Source organism: Aquila chrysaetos, chromosome 4 (genome assembly GCF_900496995.4).
Source record: "Aquila chrysaetos chrysaetos chromosome 4, bAquChr1.4, whole genome shotgun sequence".
Lineage (NCBI taxonomy): Eukaryota > Metazoa > Chordata > Aves > Accipitriformes > Accipitridae > Aquila > Aquila chrysaetos.
In genome coordinates this window covers 36,866,689-36,884,543 of record NC_044007.1, presented here as the reverse complement: position 1 = coordinate 36,884,543, position 17,855 = coordinate 36,866,689, and the positions used below count along the sequence as shown (strand labels likewise).

At 51.3% G+C, this 17,855-nt stretch overlaps 1 protein-coding gene across 1 annotated transcript; it reads right to left on the bottom strand.

The window, feature by feature from the left end:
* Positions 1 to 1,844: 1,844 nt before the first annotated feature.
* Positions 1,845 to 8,952, bottom strand: PRDM14 (PR/SET domain 14). Its single transcript, XM_041123194.1, is given in 8 exon segments — positions 1,845 to 2,072; positions 4,277 to 4,378; positions 5,849 to 6,051; positions 7,326 to 7,596; positions 7,784 to 7,941; positions 8,025 to 8,084; positions 8,411 to 8,720; positions 8,722 to 8,952. Coding segments are annotated over 8 exon segments (1,563 nt in total).
* Positions 8,953 to 17,855: the final 8,903 nt, after the last annotated feature.

The window sequence follows — 17,855 nt, the reverse complement described above, 5'->3', positions numbered from 1 at the left end:
AACCTCAAACTACCTGTGTTAATCAACCAGGTCCAGCAAGGGCTTCCATTATCCCTCCTGAGTGCAACACACAGTTCCACTAACACAGGGAGCCCCTCTCAGATGCACAGCCCCCTGCCAATCATGCTGCCCACTCAGTCATAAAAAAGCCTTCTGCACTAATTACAGCACTCCCTATACCCAGTGGTCCTTCAGCACAGGCTTTTTGCTAAGCCTCCATCAAGTTGAGATCTCACATTGCCAGGGAATGCCATTTTGTTAAGGATTCTTAAAAATTTTGAAAATACTTTGCAAAAATCAGGGTCTAATCACCTAAGGTTTTACACTGAAATTCCTTTACCCATTGTAATATGCACTTGAGACAGCTTTGATCTGGGTCAAAGTTTGTTGGTATGAAAGGCCAGGACATCTATAGTGTTATTCTGAGTCCTTCTCCCAGTCAGAGTACAAAAGAAACAAAACCAGAGCTTTCAAGAAAAGGATCCCAGAGTACATCTTCTCACCCATAGCCAAATGAGCAGTTCTTTCTACAGCAAAAAACCCCAGCATTTATGATCAAAGACTTCCCTTTTGCTCAAAAGAAAACCTGCACAAATCACTCCTGTACTTGCTTGGTCAGTGAGAAATGGAGGGTGACACCTTCTAGTCCTCCCATGGAGGCGAAGGCATTTCTGCAGGCTGGGGAGGGAATTTCATGTGCAGAGAGTTCTGGGGTCTGAGAAGTCCTGATATCACCTATCCTACACTTTAAATCTTAAATTTAGGACAGGGGAAGGGAGTGCCGCTGCAGCAGCCATCCTACGTGGAACCAGGAGGAAACAGAGGGGCCCAACCTTCATGTCAGGACTCATCACAAAGGCCCACCTGGCCAGGACAAGAGGCAAGTTCAGGGAAATCCAGACAGAAGAGCCCACTGGTGGGATCGTGCCCGCTCCTGGCCTGTGCCGAGCCCACGAGACGATGCCTCTACAAGGCTACTTGACTGCTCAAGGCCATTTGACTGCTCGTGACCCACCTGAGAGCTCACTGGTGCTTGGGAATATCTTCACATTTGGTCCTCTAAACTGTGAGATGGCAAAGCCAACCTCCACTATCTCTGCTACCTGGCAGGACAGACCTGCAGCTGACAGGCCTGCAGCTATCTCATCACACCCTGCTCCTCTCCCCCTGGGCTAACCAGCATCCAGCATCCTCTGGAAGAGTTGGTCTCACTGCCCTGGAGCTCCCTGTGTCCCAGCAGCTAAACGAAGGGATTTAAATACCCCTATGTTGGTCCAGCAGTCAGTGTATCTGAGGCTGTTCACATTTAAATAGAGCATCATTGAAAGACTTGCACATTAAGGGGAAGTAGACCCCACACTTGGTCATGCGTCCAAACAAAACAAACAGGTTAAATCAGCTTTGGGAAATGCACTTGATAAAAACAACCCTCACACAAGCTTTGCTACCAACCGCATGAGGCAGTCCATAGACGCGGTGCATTAGAGATGCAGAAACACTCCTCATGGTGATATTTGTGTACAAAAGGTTCGGGGGGGGGGGTGAAATTCCCTCCTGCCTGTGTTTTTCCCTTTCATGAAAATTAGGGTACGGGAGGAGAGGAAGGGAAAGGTGGGGTAGCACATGTTCAACTTCAACCCAGTGTGGTATCAGGGTACCCAGGCAAGAAACTCCTGTCCCCTGCACTCAGAAATATGCCCAGGGTCCAGAGACTGGACATACCCAAAGAGTCACTGTGAGGGTAAAAATCACCTCTTGCGGCATGCGCACAACCATGCAAAAACACACGCACATAGACTGATACACACATGAGCTAGTCCGGGACACGTCCGCAGGGCTCTTGACTAATGAGCGGCATGAATCTTCATGTGGAAGTGGTAATCCTCCTGCTCCGGGAAGTGTTGGCCGCACACCGAGCAAGTGCAGCCCTTCTCCTTGCTGTGCGTGCGCCGCACGTGGCTGTCGTGGGCTGCGTGCGAGGCGAAGGCTTTGCCGCAGTGCTTGCACTTGAAGGGCTTCTCCCCTGAGTGCTGGCGGATGTGAGTGCGCAGGATGCTGGATGCCGTGAATGCCTGAAAGGGCAGCGATAGGAAAGGGGGGAGGAGTTGAAAGTAATCTGTTTTCACATATATAATCCCCAGGTTCAGCTAACCTGTCAGAAGCACCGTACCCTGAAAACAAGTCCTCAAATAGCTCACATCCTCAGGTAATTGGAGAAAAAACAAAAACTCCCAGTAATGAGGAACCAGAAACCAACAGCTATTGTTATACAGATGTGGCCAAGTCCATGGAGTTAGATGAAGCTCAGAGAAAGATTTCTGACCCAAGACACCAGTAAATACCTTCTACATGTCAAAGGATAAGAAGTCGATACTGTCCTAATTAGCTTTGCAGCTCCTTTGTGTTTGGGAAACATAATGTAGGTTTTCCTTTCAGTTTTCATTTTCAAAGTTAAACGCTTTCATGTTCACATACACTGGCTTGGGATTCAGCTGCCAGACTTCATCCATGCAATCCAGCATCCGTCTTTTGGAATTTCATTTTCCCCTCTCCATCATACTCTGCTCTTCCTTCAGTCAGACCTTCCAGTCTGTTTCCTCACACACACACACTCGAATAGCAAAGTATGCACAATGACACTCTGTCCCCCTTGTAAAGACTCCTCCTCCATTTGGGGAGAAAACCCTCTCACAAAGACTTGAGCAGGAATGTTGCAAAGCTGCCCACGTTTTCCCCATTTTTTCTTTTCCCAAGAGAGACACTTTCAAGCCCTTCACTATTTGCAGACCCCACAAAATAAATCCTCTTTAGTACCATTACGTTGCTGAACCATCACAAGTAAGTTTTCACAGCAAAGAGCAATACATCTCAGATACCCTTTCACTAGGAACCTTAGAGCACAACCGGATCTGAGATTCCTATAGGAAAGTCCCTGAAGGTGTATATCAAGAGGGCCAAAGTGTGTTTGAAGGCCTGAATGGTGATCTTGGCCCAACACTTTTCCTTTAATCTCAGGATGTCACCCAGATAGTGAGCAAAGGGGCAGGGAAAGCAAAGGTGCCCTGGAACACAGCCATAGTTAGAGGTAGAAGAGGCAAAGAGGAATCATGACTGCATAGGAAGAGCAGGTGAGGATGCTTTAAAAAAATAGCCCCTGGTTTCCCAGCCACAGAAACGATTGCTGTGTCCCAGGATAGCTGCATCCTGCAGCCTGAGGACTAATGTTTTAATCTGATCCAGTCTGCAACAGTCCTACCAGAATGGCTGGGGGCTGGGCAAGGGTCCCACATATCCTAGAGATCTGTTCACACAGCAACCCATGAAGCTCTGACATCTCTTCCTGTGATCAGAAGATTTAAAGGATGACATTTCATCCTAAACTCTGCCTACAAGTGTTCAGGATGCCTGGGAGAGAAAAAAATATAACAGCCAAAAGGAGCTTCTTCTAAGGTTCTTTACTACAGGACATTTCAGCTCTGTGTTAGTCCAGCCAGTCATAAACAAAACTTCTCTCTCTCCAAAAACAGGAGCACCTTACTACATGCTGACAGTGCTTCTGCATTGCACAGACACCCCATAGCACCTGGAACCCTACCGATATTCATCCAGCGGCAGCCTGTACATCCACCCTCTCTCTGCTGGGACAGCTGTCACTGCTTTCGCAGGGAGAGCTCACCAGAATCATCCCTGCTGTGAAGGGTAGTAACAGCTGAGCACATTTTTGATCAGTGCTGTACGGCTCTATTCGTGTTCTTTTTCAAATGAAGCCTCCATGCCCAGTTGCACATCAATGGCCCTGTTACTTCAAGGTAAGCAGTCACAAAGTCACATTGTGGAGGTTCAGCTTATGGGCCAAATCTGTTCACTGTACTCCAGAAGCAGTGTCAGTAATATCAAAAACTACCTATCTGATGGAAAAGGGGAATATTTGATCTAGCTATGTGCCTTGGATCGTATTTGAAATGCTCTCAAGCTTTCCTAGACCTTATCCTTGCAGCAGCTCCCTGGGCTGGGCCAAAACACAAATTCCACATCCGATGGAGACCAGACCCTGTTTCTTCAGTCTCAGCCAGCCCTGTCACTTCAGCTCACAACTGTGTCCAGAATATATACTTGCTCATCTGGTTATCAACTTAAATAGAAGGCATTTTATTGAAAGAAAGCAGAAAAGAAACAGAAAAATTGAAAACAGAGCATGGAAAGAGCCACCCCTCCCAGGTGCAGTGTGATGCTGAGCACAGCAGAGGACAGACAGCAGGACAGGGCTTTGCCTTACCTTGTTGCAGTAGACACATTTGTAGGGGCGCTCCCCGGAGTGAACCCTCATGTGTTTGTTCAGGCTAGAGGACTGAGAAAAGCTCTTCCCACATACAGAGCACTGGGGAAAAAAAAAGGGATAAAGTTAAAAGGAAGCTCACAACAGCATAGCTAGAAAGAAAAATGAGGTATGTGGATGATGTGTGACTGTATTTTCCTACATATATTTATGTATGTACTTATTTTATATACATATATGTACTTATTTATGTATGTACAAACACAGTAGTAATTTAAGCAGTAACAATTTGAAATACAGTCAGAATTTTAATCTGGATTTAAGAACAGATTTTTTTTTAAAAAAGGACAATCATGCAAAATTTCAAAGCTTTTTTTGTGTGTCATTAGAATTGTTTCATTAAAAAGCGTTCCTCTTCAGAACATGAACATAAAACATTGACTTTCAGTAATCAAAATCTGAAAATTTCTGTAAGATCATCACTTTTCTTCAAAATGTAAATCAAGCTCCAGTGGCTATTTTTAATTTTGCACAAAAGATACATTTCCCCCTACAATAATTCGAAATAAATTATCTTTCATAAGTTCAAAATAAACTAAGCTATGACTGATCTTTTTTACTGACGCACTTTGCATCTTTGCTTTTTGAGTTGATCTGTTCTCATATAAATGCAATATATACAGAACAAGTTTATCTTCCTGCTGTTCTAAAGTATTTCTTTCATATGCATTCCAAAATAAATGCTCTAGGAAAGGAAAGGAAAGGAACGAAAGAGGGGAAGAATTACATGGTATTTAATACCTCATATTTAATAGAATGTTTTTCATCTGTTACTAAATCAATGCGAAATTCTGACATTGTAATATTGCCGATTTAGTAATAAAAGCTTTTCCTGAAAAATTCACATTATTGCAGGATGATTTATTTATCAAATAGTGATTTGGAGGATTTTCAGGACTGATTTAACTGTGCCATTTCAAGCACTGGAACTTGCCCTTCCCAAGCCTTCAGAACAAGTCTGATTTTCCACTCTCAGCACTCCTAAAGAAAACTGATGCTACAGAGAGGTGTTTGGTGGAGATGAGGAAAGTATCCCAGCAAAGATTTGCTTCCATCAATTGAAAATCTGCTCCACCTTGAATGTAGAACTTTAAACTCCTGTTTTGTCCAACAGACACGGATGTCTGTCGGTTCTCAGCCTGAAGGGGGGGAGTGAGGGACGTGAGACATCACCTCTCCTGATCCTGGACAAGTAGAGCATCTTCAAACACAAGTTAGCCCCACACTGTGTAAGAAAAGTAGCAAAACCCACACGCAAACATCCAAAAAGCCCAGGAGAAATACTGTTTCTTTTCAAACTCTCAACGAGACTGTAGGGTTTATTTTCCCAGTACAAATCCATTAGATTTCCAAACTCTCCCTGTGCGGGCAGAGCCGTCCCACCAGGCAACTGCCAGGGAACTGGAGGAGGGGGAACATCATCTTACCTCGGCCAAAAAAGACTCCTTAATTAGTGCCCCCCGCCCGCCCTGAAAAGCTGCTAACTGCAGAGAGACCCGGGAGCAGGCTCACCTTGTGAGGTCTATGCTTTTCGTGAACGTGGAGAATATGGATCCTCAGCCTGTCTCTTTTTTCAAAGGATCGGTTACAAAGGTGACAAGGAAATTTGCGGTTCCCCTGGTCCACGCAGCGAGTGTACTTGAGGTGCTTGTCCCGGTAGTACTTGTAGGCAAAAACCTTGCCGCAGTGCTCACACTTAAAGCTCTCCCCGGCTTCTGTACAGCAGAAGGGAAAGTGCCACCTCCCCGTTACACCACGGCAAAAGGGGCTAATCTCAAATCTGCTGCCTTGTCAGAGCTGGTACCCCGTTGGGAATTTTAAGTCTCCGGGAGGGTCAAAATGGTAGGTAAATGGATTCTGGCGATATCATTAACCAAATACACGCCGGATCTCTTAAGCGTTCGCACCGCTTGCCTTTCTAACGGAGGGGAACAAACTAGAGTCCACAGCCTGATCAAATCATTGGTTTTAGCTACTGACTTCAGCAAAGACAGGATTTCATCCGTGTATCTCCATAAACAGCGAGCGAATACGTGAAAAACCAGCGCAGAGTCCCACATTAAAGCGTCTCCCCGCACGGAAACATTGCCAGGTATTTCTTATCAATATTGCCTGTACATTTTACCTCCCATCCCCAAAAGAAACATAAACTTGCACGTCTTTTCTACCGTTTCCAAAATACTATCGAACAGAGACACGTTTATTTGGTTTTCTTTTGTATTTCAAACTGTTCTTAACCGCTGAACTTAGGAACAACACAGGAAATTTTTCAACGCTTACACATCCTTTTCTGCCTTTAATAAAAGTAACTTTGGCTCAAGCCTTAAAATGAAATGAACGATTTACCAACTGTCTGAACGAGGCACCTTAAGACAACAGCTACAAAAATGTCCACGCCAAATTTCCATGCCAATTTGCTTCTCTCCCTTACTGCTGCACCCAGCCGTTCCCATCCCACACCCGCTCCAGCTTTCCCTGCATTGGCACAAATCTGTTTTCTCCATATAGAAGTTTTGCTTATAAGGACGGCATACTTTCTGTGCATTATAAGCAGAACAGAGTAATTGCATTTGGCATTTCCTCTGCAAGCAGTATCAGCATTATCGGATCGGAACGACTTCAGCCTGCCCCATTTACCGAGAGTGTTAACTGCATGAAAAATGTCATGAAGTCAGGTACGTGCAATCGTAAGAGAAAACAGAACCAAAACAGAAACGCCCCCCCCCAAGCCCCTTTCCTCCCAAAACGGGACACCCCCCCCTCGAACCACGGCTCTGCGGAGCCGAGGCAAGCTCAGCCCAGCACTGCCAGATGTTTTACCCCGGCACCGGCTCACCGCAGGGACTGGGAAGCTTTCAAAGTAGAACACGGCCGGGAAAAGGTGACGCCCGAGCTCCTCTCCCTCCCTCAACGCGAATCTACTCCCGGCCAGACAGGGGTCCGCGGGAATAAGGGGCAGTGCCCTTCGAGGGGTCGCCGGCAGGCTCACCTTCGGGGTGCTGCGGGGGTCTCTTGCCCTCCGGCATGCCCTTCAGGCTGATGGGGATGCCCAGGAACTGCACGTAGCAATCGCCGTACCACACCAGCAGCTCCTGCTTCGGCAAGATTTCCTTGCAGCTCTCGTAGAAGATTTGCCCCTGGCACTGGATAGCCGTCAGGTTTTGCTCCTCGGGGAAGCGGGCGCAGTTCACCAGGGACATCCAGTTGCCAGAGGCTCCCTTCCCGTCTATGAAGTGGCTCAGGCGGCCGTATTCAAAGATCTGGAGAGCAGGGAGAACCGATCGCGTTGGCCCGACCCTGCCCGCACACGTCCCGCTCGCACCAGTCCCACCACCCACCCTGGGCCAAGCCCCCCTTGCAGGCCAGGGGACAGGGGCGGCCGAAATGAAACCCTCGCCCCGGCCCCGTCCAGGGGGTGCAGGGGGAGCCCGGCGGCGCCTCCGCTACCTCCCACATCAGCGAGTTGTCGTCGTAAGTCTTGATCTCGCTGGTGTTGACCACTTTGCCTTGGAAAGGGCCGAAGCGGACTCCTTTGGGGATGGGGTCCGTGCAGAAGACTCCGAGCTGGGACACGTCCCCGTACGCCACCCGCAGCACCGAGAGCCCTGCGGGGGACAGGGCGGGCTGAGCGCGGCTCGGCGGCGGCGGCCGGGCGCGGCGCGGGGGGCGGGCAGCGCCGGGCCCCTACCTTCGGGCAGCTGCAGCGAGTCCCTGTCGAGCGGCGGAGCGGAGGAGGAGTCCGCAGCACCTGCACAAGAGGGACCCCTTCTTCAGCCCGGCGCCGGCCGGAGGCAGCGGGTCCCGCCGCCCCCGGCCGCAGCCCGAATCCCGCCCCCCCCCCCCCCCCGGCTCTTGCCCGGTGCGGGCTCGTAACGCAAGCAAACCGCGGGGAGAGGAAGCCCGACGTGCCCCGGGCCGTAGCCCGTGAGCCTGGCTGCCGCGGGACCGCCTGCACCCCTCTGGGGACCGTGCCCAAAGGCCACCGCACACCCGGCCGCAAGAAGCGACCTTCCGCCCGCTGCCCCTCCTGCCGCCGCCGGCCGCCCCTTGCGCACACGCCGGAGACCCCCTTACCCGGGCTGGCGGGGGACACCCGGAGCCCCGAGATGGCGTGGAGGCTCCCGGCCAGCTGGCTGCTCCGGAGCGCCCCGTACAGCACCGCGTTGAGCTCCTCCTCGGTGAAGTGGTACCTGTAGCTCTGCCCCGCCGGCCCGCCGGCCCCCGGGCTGCGGGCAGCCCAGCGCGGGGGGCTCGGGAAGGACCGCGGGGGCGAGCCCGGGGCCCCCGCCCCGCCGGACGAGCCCTCCCGCGGGGGCAAGGGGGCCGGCGGCTTGAAGCAGAGGGGCAGGGGGAGGCCGGGGAAGGGCTCGGCGGGCGGGGGGGGGCGGCTGGCTCAGGAAAGCGGGGACCCTGCTGAAGCTGAAGGGGGGCAGAGACGGGGAGGCGGGGACCAGCCCGCCCAGGGACTTCACGGGCTGGAAGAGGTCGGGGGCCGCCTCGAAGTACGGGGCGGGGGGGAGGAACGCGGGGTAGTAGGGAGCGAGGCTGGCGGGGCTCATCCCGAGCGCGTCTCCGCCGTCTCCGGGGACCGGCTCGCCGGCCAGGGACAGAGCCATGCCGGGCCGAGAAGGGACGGAGGGAGGGAGGGAGGTGCCGGGAAGCGGAGGGGCAGACACCCGGGTGCTGCCGGCGCGGGGTCCCGCTGCGGGGCGGGGGCGGGATGGAGGCGCGGGGGCCGCCGCTCGCAGCCCGCCGGCGCCGTCGGGGCGAGCGGGCCGGCCGCCGCCGGCCCCCCGCGGCTATATGGGCCCGGGGAGGGGAGGGAGGGCAGGCGGGGGGCGGCCCGCCCCGGGGGTCGCGCAGCCCCGGGGGCGGGCGGGGGGGGCTGCCCCCCGGTCGGAGCAGCCCCTACCCCGGGGCGGAGCCGCGGCTACTCCCGGAGCGGCCGGGCCGCCCCTCTCCCCGTCCAGGCCGGCGGTGTCGGAGGGGGCGGCCGGGGACCCCCACACCCGCCCCGCCTCCCGGACCCACCTCCCCTGCCGCCGGCTCTGCCCTCCGCCTCTCCAAGCCCCGACCGATGGGCCCGGCCGCAGCCCGGTGGGCTCCGCTTCTCCCCCGACCAGGAGGCCGGGGTGCGGGAGAGATGCTCCCCACGGGTGAGCACCTACTGCACTAGGTGAGCGCCCTGCCTGCGGGCCTCCATGCTCTCCAGCAGGACCCACGGCCCCCGCACAGTGTCTCGGGGGTTGCAGGTGTGGGTTTGGGATACAGAAAGTCAAAAAACACCTCTCAGACCCCGGTGACCTCAACACGCAGCAGCACGCTCTCAGCCACTGTGGGTTTCACGGGCATCGCTGAGGTGGTTTTGCTTTAGCTTGGGGCTGCCTGTTGGGTGCCTGGCAGGACACTGGGCTCCTGCTGGGATTTCCGAGGCTCCGTGACCAGGACCTGCCCAGAATGGGACCGGGGGAAGACATCTATCCCTCGCCCCTTGCAGAGGTGCTGGGCCATCCCCTTCTGCAGGGTTTCATCCTGGGTTTTGTGGGGTTTCTCCTTCTTCTAATCCCCCCTTCCTCCCAGGTGGCTACGTGCTGCGATTGCTATAAAAAGGGGACCTGGAAGTGGCTGCAGGATGCCAGGCGCCCAGGTGCACGCCTTGCCATTGGAGGATGTCATCCCTGCGGGTGCAGGGAGATGGAAAGACCTTTAGTCCAGGACAAAACCCCGTGCAGGACAGTTTACTGCAGAGCCCCCCCCCCCCCCCCCCCCCCCTTGGGTAACTCATTCCCTGCCAGCATCCAGCCTGGGTGACACGGCACATGCAGGCGTGGAGGGAAGGGACAGGGTAGGCTGTGCTACATTGCAGAGAGCTTGAGGACTTGCACCCATGGGTCCTTCTCAGAGCAAGGCAGCATAGGGCTTCCTGGGGCACAGCACGGCACAGCACCAGCCAAACTGGACACAGGCACAGCTCAAGTGGGGAACAAACACAGCCAGGTCTGAATCCCGGAGATTTAGATGCCATTTGAGTGGTTATGGTGTGCTATAAAAATTAATTAACATAGCTCCATGTGATCTTCTGTAAAACACTGCCTTCATCCCAAAGAAGGGATGTATCAGGAATCACTTGAAGCAGCCTCAGACAGAGAGACAGTGGCTCCAGACACAGTCACTGACTGCACTTGACCAGAGGTGAAGCCATTCTTCCAGTGCTTATTTCTTATCTGGCCTGAGTGAAGTGCTCTGAAATAGAGAGTTTGGGAAGGAATCACCGGCTGCCTGGGGGAATGAGGGTGTTCAGAGCATAGGACCTCAGGCACTGCATTTCCTCCCTACAAAACCCTTCGATTTGGAACTTCCCCTTATTTTTTTCACTCAGGACATATACAATAAGACAGCAAACACAAGCACACAGCACTATGGAGGGAGACCCAGAACTGATCCAGGCTCTCCCAGCTCCCAAGACACCTGCTGTAGTCAGCCCAGGGCAGCTTTGTCCCCAGACTTGAGTTTGAGCATTTATGTACTTTGCATTAAATGTATTGGGCTAATTATCCTACCTACAACCTCATTCTCCATCCTAACCTCCTTTTGCAAGACAAAAGTACTGAATCCACCAGGGGTGACCAATATGCACAAGAGGCTTAGGGAGAAGGTAGGAATGCAGCCTTCTGAAACTTGCTTGAGATACTCCCTTAGCTTAAACAGCCTGATTTTTGTTGTTATCAGTCTTTTTTTACTTTTTCTATGTTGTTCCAAACCTCTGTTATTTGAAGACAGAATTGATGGTGTATTGCTTCAGGAAACAGTTTCAAGCAAGCAGTTTAACATGGCTTTATTGATGCAGCATCAGTAGCATAAAAGTAGTAGCAGAGTTAATCAGATTTACAGGAATAAGCCTTTGAGCTCTAATTTGCACGGAAAAGTTTGAGTTGCCCTTAGAAATTAAGAGTTGCCAGACAATCTGGAATCCTTTGGCTACCCGATGTCCAGGTATCACAGCACAGGAAGAGAAAAGGGGCTTGTGGAGGAGAGATGCTCGCATTGGAGATTCAGGAGAAATGAAACAAACGAACACAACGTGAAATTTTTACATTCTGATCATTAGTTAAATTGTAGACATGCCCAGAAATAAAGATTTTCCTTTTTCTAGAAGCCTGATGACACAGAGCCCAGGAGAAGAAAAGGGCGTGAGGCACCGTTGTCACTGTGTTGCAGATGATAACCTCCAGAGGCTTTCACCCCTAAGAGGTTAAGGGCATTTATTGCATTTAAAAAGTCTCGTCCTCAGGCAGAGATGGGCTGGGGGAGCAGAAGTGCAGCCGTGCAGAGCCACCTCCAGCAGGCAAGCCAGCCCCGCGGCCAGCCCGTCCCTGCGGCCCCCGGCTCTCCGGGGCTGCCCCTGCAGCCATCCCCGGGGGCTGCCGGGCAGGAGGGCGGCCGGCGACCCTCCGGCGGACGGGATGCTCCGGCCTTTCCTTGGGAACGACTGGGAATTCGATCGCCAAAACAAGCCGGGGGTTGGTTTTGCTCGCCGTGGCAGGGGAGCAGCTCCGTAAAAATAAAACCAGTTTTGAGGTGCTGGTCCCGACGTGCGTTTTCAGCCTGGCCAGGGAAACAGCTCGCCTCTTCAGCCTGTGAAAAAGAGGAGCAAACAGAAACACCAATTCACTTTGAAGGGGAATCTCCAGCCCGCACACACTCGGCTCGGCCAGGCGCCCCTTTAGTGCGGAGCAGCCCTGCTGCCAGCAGCTGGGGGGGCATCGCGAGGAGGGAGAATTCACGCTGAAATGGCTACAAAAAGAGAAGCCTTAAAATGAGCCCTGGGGACTCCCTCACAGCCCCGGGCTGCCGGACCAGGAGTGGCTCCCAGGGCTGCTGGTATTTAGCACCTCGCTCAGTGGCACCTTACAGATGTCCCCCGGGCCAGAGCCCCCCACCCAGAGCACCGGGCTCTCGGCAGCCTCCTGTCTTCACGCCCCCACCCCCCCCACCCCCCACCCCCCCCCCCCCCTCAGAGCAGGGAGCCCTGACCAGCAACGTACCTGTGCCTGCAGCATTTGGCTTTTTGGCTACTGAAGTGCTGCTCGGGTTTTCCTTTGGGACTTTGTTATGATTTTATGGCTTGTTACAAAGTAATCACAGCAGTCTATCAGCCTCCCTCCCCCGCTGAAGGATTTTAGAAGGTACTCCTCCTCCACAGTGACGTGGGAATGCATGTTAAAGACAAGCACCGAGGGACATCCCTGCAGGCTGCTTGCATAACATTCAGTCGCCTAAGTGGCCTAAGGCAGATGTCATCTCCTTGGATTGATCCAGATTTCTTGATTCAAAAAAAATTGCATCCCAAGGCCTCCCATCCTCCTCTCAGTTTGGACACAAGCTCTTCATCATCACTCTTACTCCCACTCTACACCTTCCTTACTCCAGACTTAAAGCGCTCTGCCTCCTACACATTCCCAAACACCCAGGTTACACCTACAAGCAGCCCTCTGATCCTCCAAAGACCACAGTGCGCAGCAGACCCTGATGCCCAGCTTCCCACCTGTGGGCTACCTGTGCCCTAGCACTTACACTGACAGCCAGCTGCAGCATGGAGGTGGGAATCCCAGTCACGGCACCAGATGCTGTCATGGAAATAACCTGAATTGCAATTTAGATCAGGTCAGAGCAGAAGCAGTTTATTGCTATGGCTATAGGAGAGGACAGGGAGCAGCAGACTGACAGCCTCTGCTGATGTGGACTATTAAAAAAGGGAAATCATGTATTGAAGTGCTTCAACTTTACTGGTACTAGTTGTATCTTTAAATACAGCAGCATTTTAATGATTTGGTCACTAGCTGAGTGACTTCACTAAAGCAATCCATTGCTGTCATCCCATTCCAAATACATTGGGAATAGACAAGTAACTGAAAAATACGTGCGCAAGAAAAATTTGGAGCAAACCAATCCTGTTGTATAGATGCAATCCTCCCCCCTCGGCTGGGGTGGGCCACTGAGTGGGCACACAAGCAAAGGCAGGAGTATCTGTTCTTGTTGTCTCTCAAAGCCACTTTGCCTGCATTTTTCAGGGACCTGAGTAAATTACTCCAGCCAGGTTCACCATGGGTCCTTCCAGCCTCCTGAGTAGTTGTAGTGTGAAGCGATGAAGTGAACTATAGCCCGAAACCAGGGTGGGAGAGACATTTTTTGAGCAACAGGAGAGTCTCCCCACATCTCCCACACTACCTTCTCAGGAACATCTCCTAGGGAGAAATCCCTGGGCACATTGCAGGAGCCGGAGCAACTCTGCCTCCCCAGCAGCTGTTATGGGGCTGGGGGGTGTCTCAGTGTCAGTTGATTGACCCCCACCTTCTTCATCCTTAAATATCTCAGTCAGGGGTGGTTGAGTAGTTCACTTACTTAGAGCGTATTCACTATGAACTGAAACATTTAAAGTAAAGTTCCTGCTGCCCCGGTGAATGAGCCTGACCTCTGGCTCTCCGGTGGAAGGAGGGTCTGAATGTTATTTCAGCCCCTTCCCCTGTGTGGAGCCCCCTTCGCTGCTGAGTGCTGCTGCTTTTGGTGCCCAACTTCAGGGGAGGTGGGGGGGAAGATGGTGTTGGATGGCATTGAAGCTGTCACCTGGCCTGTCCCCTGTGCCCAAACTGTTGTTGTTCTTAAAGCCAGAGTCTTTTAATGATCCCCAGAAGGGTCCCAGCTCCTCAGGGGAGGAGAAAGTAAAAAAAAACATATATCCCATTGGATGAGGGATTTATCTGAGCATCCTTGGACCTCTTGTGCCACTGACAATCATACTGGCTGACCCTGGGTTGTCCTGCCCAGCCACCCCTTGTGCACAAGCGGGATGGTATGCATTTGTCTAATGACAGCAGCCATGAGATTTACATTTCCACTGGGTAGATTATTTGCAGAGTTAGACGATTGTTCCCTCATAATTCACCAATTTCCTCTGTACCACTGGGTTCTACTACTCACCTTTATCAGGTTTAAATCTCTGGAAGTTGAGACTATTCCTCTGCAGCTGTGCATTTCCCTTTCTACCCAATTCTTCACAACTTTGAAAGTTCAAACTGTAGAGTTCAGCCATAGCCTGATTCTCTCAGTTTCCCTCCTGCTTTATAGCCAGCACTGTTTATTCATTTGATAGTTGGAAGTGACCTGTTACTTACAGGAGGAGGTTTTGTACATACTCTGGTAAACCTCTCTTTTCATCCACACACTACAAATTTGGATCACTAGGCCTTTAGCTTCAGCCATTTACAACTCTTACTGCTCTTCTAATGTTCTACAAACACCTCTTTTCCAATCCATTTGTTCCAATTAACCCGAGGATTTACTAGCATTGGTCCTGTTTGGGTGCCCCCATAATGCTCTAGAAGTTTGCTTACAAACTTAACACTATGGGCACATTAGCAAAGGATTGGTCTCCCATCACAGAAGGATTATATACATTTAATCTTGGGAATACTCACAACTCAACCAGGCCCTGCTAGCTACAGAACTGTTAAGGGATGTTAGAAGTGGCCGCTTCCTCCAGCAGCCCCTGTCCAGGACCCTCCTGCCTGGCTGCTGGAGCCCAGCCCAGCACCCGGGGACCCAGGGTCCCTGCCCAGGCTGGGGGATGTGGCTGCTGCTTTCGTCTTTGCAGGTTTGTCCAGTAGTGAAGCTGAGCACAAATCCCAGAGACACACAGACACAGGACACATGCAAAGAGGACACTGACACGTCCGATCACACAGACTGCCATGGACAAGGTGCTGCCCTCAACAGCACCCACACGTGGTACCCACGAGGGACATAAATGCAGCCAGCCAAGTCTCCTCCTCCTCCTCTCTGGCTGGTGGAGGTGTATGTTCACTGGTGAAAGCACACACACCCCTTTCTAGGTTCACAAGCACACACACATTCATGGATGCCCTGAGTATGGGCACAGCCCTTCTATCTGCCTGGTACCCCTGCCCACATCCCAGCCCTTGTACCCGCTTCATGGGTCCCTTACTTGCTGGCTGGTGCAGCTGGATGCACCAAACACAAGCACTCATACACTCGTCCCTCGGGCACTCCATGTTCCGGTCATAATCCAGTGTATGCTTGCCAGATTTTACCCTTTCAGGCAGAAAGTAAGCCATGCTCTGTTTCAGCCACAGTCAAGTGTTTTTCTAACTGTCCTTTAAGATGTTCTACTTGATCTTTCTTTTTTTTTTTTTTTTTTTTTTTCCTGAGAGTCTCTCAAAATTCTGGTGTGGGATTCTGTTTCTCTTCTGGTGGACTCCTCATGCCAATCAAAAAATACATCCCACTGAAATTGGGGTACCTTAGGTCCTCTGGACTCCAAGACACTCCTTAAAACTTAATCCCTTCAATGCAATCAACTGTGTTTTTTCACCCCCAAGGTAAGTATCCCGAACCAGAGGCTGAAGGTAAGGAGACAAGACACACGAAGGGTCCTTCCTGGTCACAATATCTGGCGTAAGCCCACCATGCTGGCTGAGGTCAGGGTCGTTAGCAGCAGTACCAAAGGACGCTCAGACTAGAACCAAAGACAGAGAAGGGTTAATGGGGTCTGTCACACCACCTGAGTCTTTAACTCCTGGGGTAATTTCTTTTGCAGCTGAGAGATGTCCCAAGAGTCTGTCCCTAAGTGGTGCAGACCTCAATGCCCAGCTCTGAAGGACCACTGTTCATACAGGTTCATTCACACGGTAACTCCAACACGGACCTTTCCTGACCCACCTCTCCTAAGGACTTCATCAATTTGCAATCATTCTTTCCTCTTTTAGCCAGGTAAAGAGTGGGAACTCTTAGTGGAACTCTGGACTGACCTGTTTTAAAAGCTGGGATTCAGCAGCCCCCGCACGCCAGCGGACGCTACAGATGACCCTTGGCTGAAGCCCCAGCAGGGATTTCGAAAGGCCCTGTACCTTTCCAAGCAGCGCTGGGGGTTCAGCAGGGAGCAGCCCATGCTCCCCGCCAGTGAAGCAGGACGCGTGAATCCCAGTCATGGCACCACATGCTGTCACAGAAATAACCCGAATTGCAATTTGGCTCAGGTCAGAGCAGAAGCAGTTTATTGCTATGGCTATAGGAGAGGACAGGGAGCAGCAGAGTGACAGCCTCTGCTGATGTGAACTCTGCCCCTGCAGAGCCGGTACACGGTGTACACCGGAGACGCTGTGCCACAGGCAGGTAAGAGGACCCAAGTCGTGTGTACCTGTTACAAGCACAAGGCCACAAAACCGCTCAAGGCTGCTCTGGGTTCAGTGCAAGAACTAATTTTGCTTTCTTCAGTGCGAGAACTAATTCCTCATGAAGGTTTCACCATGATTATTGTTTCAGGAGACAGGGTGAGAGTTCATCCAAGAGGCCCGCTCAGGCTGTACTTAGTGCCTCTACTTCCACACCACGGAGCCCAAGAGGCCGAGGCAGAGGGCAGATACCCCCGGCTGCTCTCTTCCCTTGCCATAGCCTGAGCCCAAGCACAGGACGACACGTGGCCCTCCTCCCTTAGCGGGTACAACACGTGGAGAACCAGGATCAGCAGCAAGCAAGAAGCTGGGGAATAATTCAAAGCCTCCAGGCATCCCTGTTCCATCCCTGTGAAAAGTCTGGTCTGCAAGACTCAGCATATGGTTTACCATGAGAAGGACCTTCAAAAGGCAGTGTCACTTTTTGTCTCTTTTGTCATGACGTCAGGTTAGAAGAACTTGTCTGTATGTCACATGCACTGGTCTCTGTCAACGAAGCCTGACCCAGAAAGTAAAAGGCAGCACTTCTCTTTTGTAAAGTCAGTTACATCAGAGGTCATTGTTAGCTCACCATATTTAGACTGATGCCAGGAGTTTTAGCCAAAACTGTTGTCAAGAATTTCCATTTATTTTTTATATTAATAAATTAAAAGGGGATAATCATGCCTAAAGGCAAAGTTTGAATAGGAAACATTTTTCCTCTTACTATGCAGATGTTTTCTCTACTTGTTTCCGACCTCACATTGGGAAGAAACATCCTCCTTCCTTGCTTTCCTTAACATGGCAGTATTTTCCTCATATCCAAGGATCACCAGCGTTTTGCTGAAGCCAAGTCAGGACGACTGCAGGGGAAGCCTTGTTGTTTTAGTAGGAATGGTGAAAGGATAACAGTACCTGGAGGTCTTTAGAATAATTTTAGCTTCTAAAATTTTTAATATAAAAAAATATAAAGCTTTTTTCCTTCATTAAGCTCCCAGACAGAGCAGCAGATCATTCTGATAAAGAAGCATTCTTGTAGCTGCCTTTATTTATTTATTTATTTTTCATTGACCAGTCAAACATTGCCAACTATCTTAAATTAACTATTTGGCACAGCAAGGAGAACCAGCCCTTAACTCTACTCAGTCTCACTTCAGGCTATTCGAGGTCTGCCTCTGCTGAAACCATCAAGAAAATGCCCATTTCGTGCTGTGATATAAAAAAGTATGATTCTCATAATGAATGGTTTTCACATTAAGCTATGTGATAAACATTTTCAATTAATATAGCGC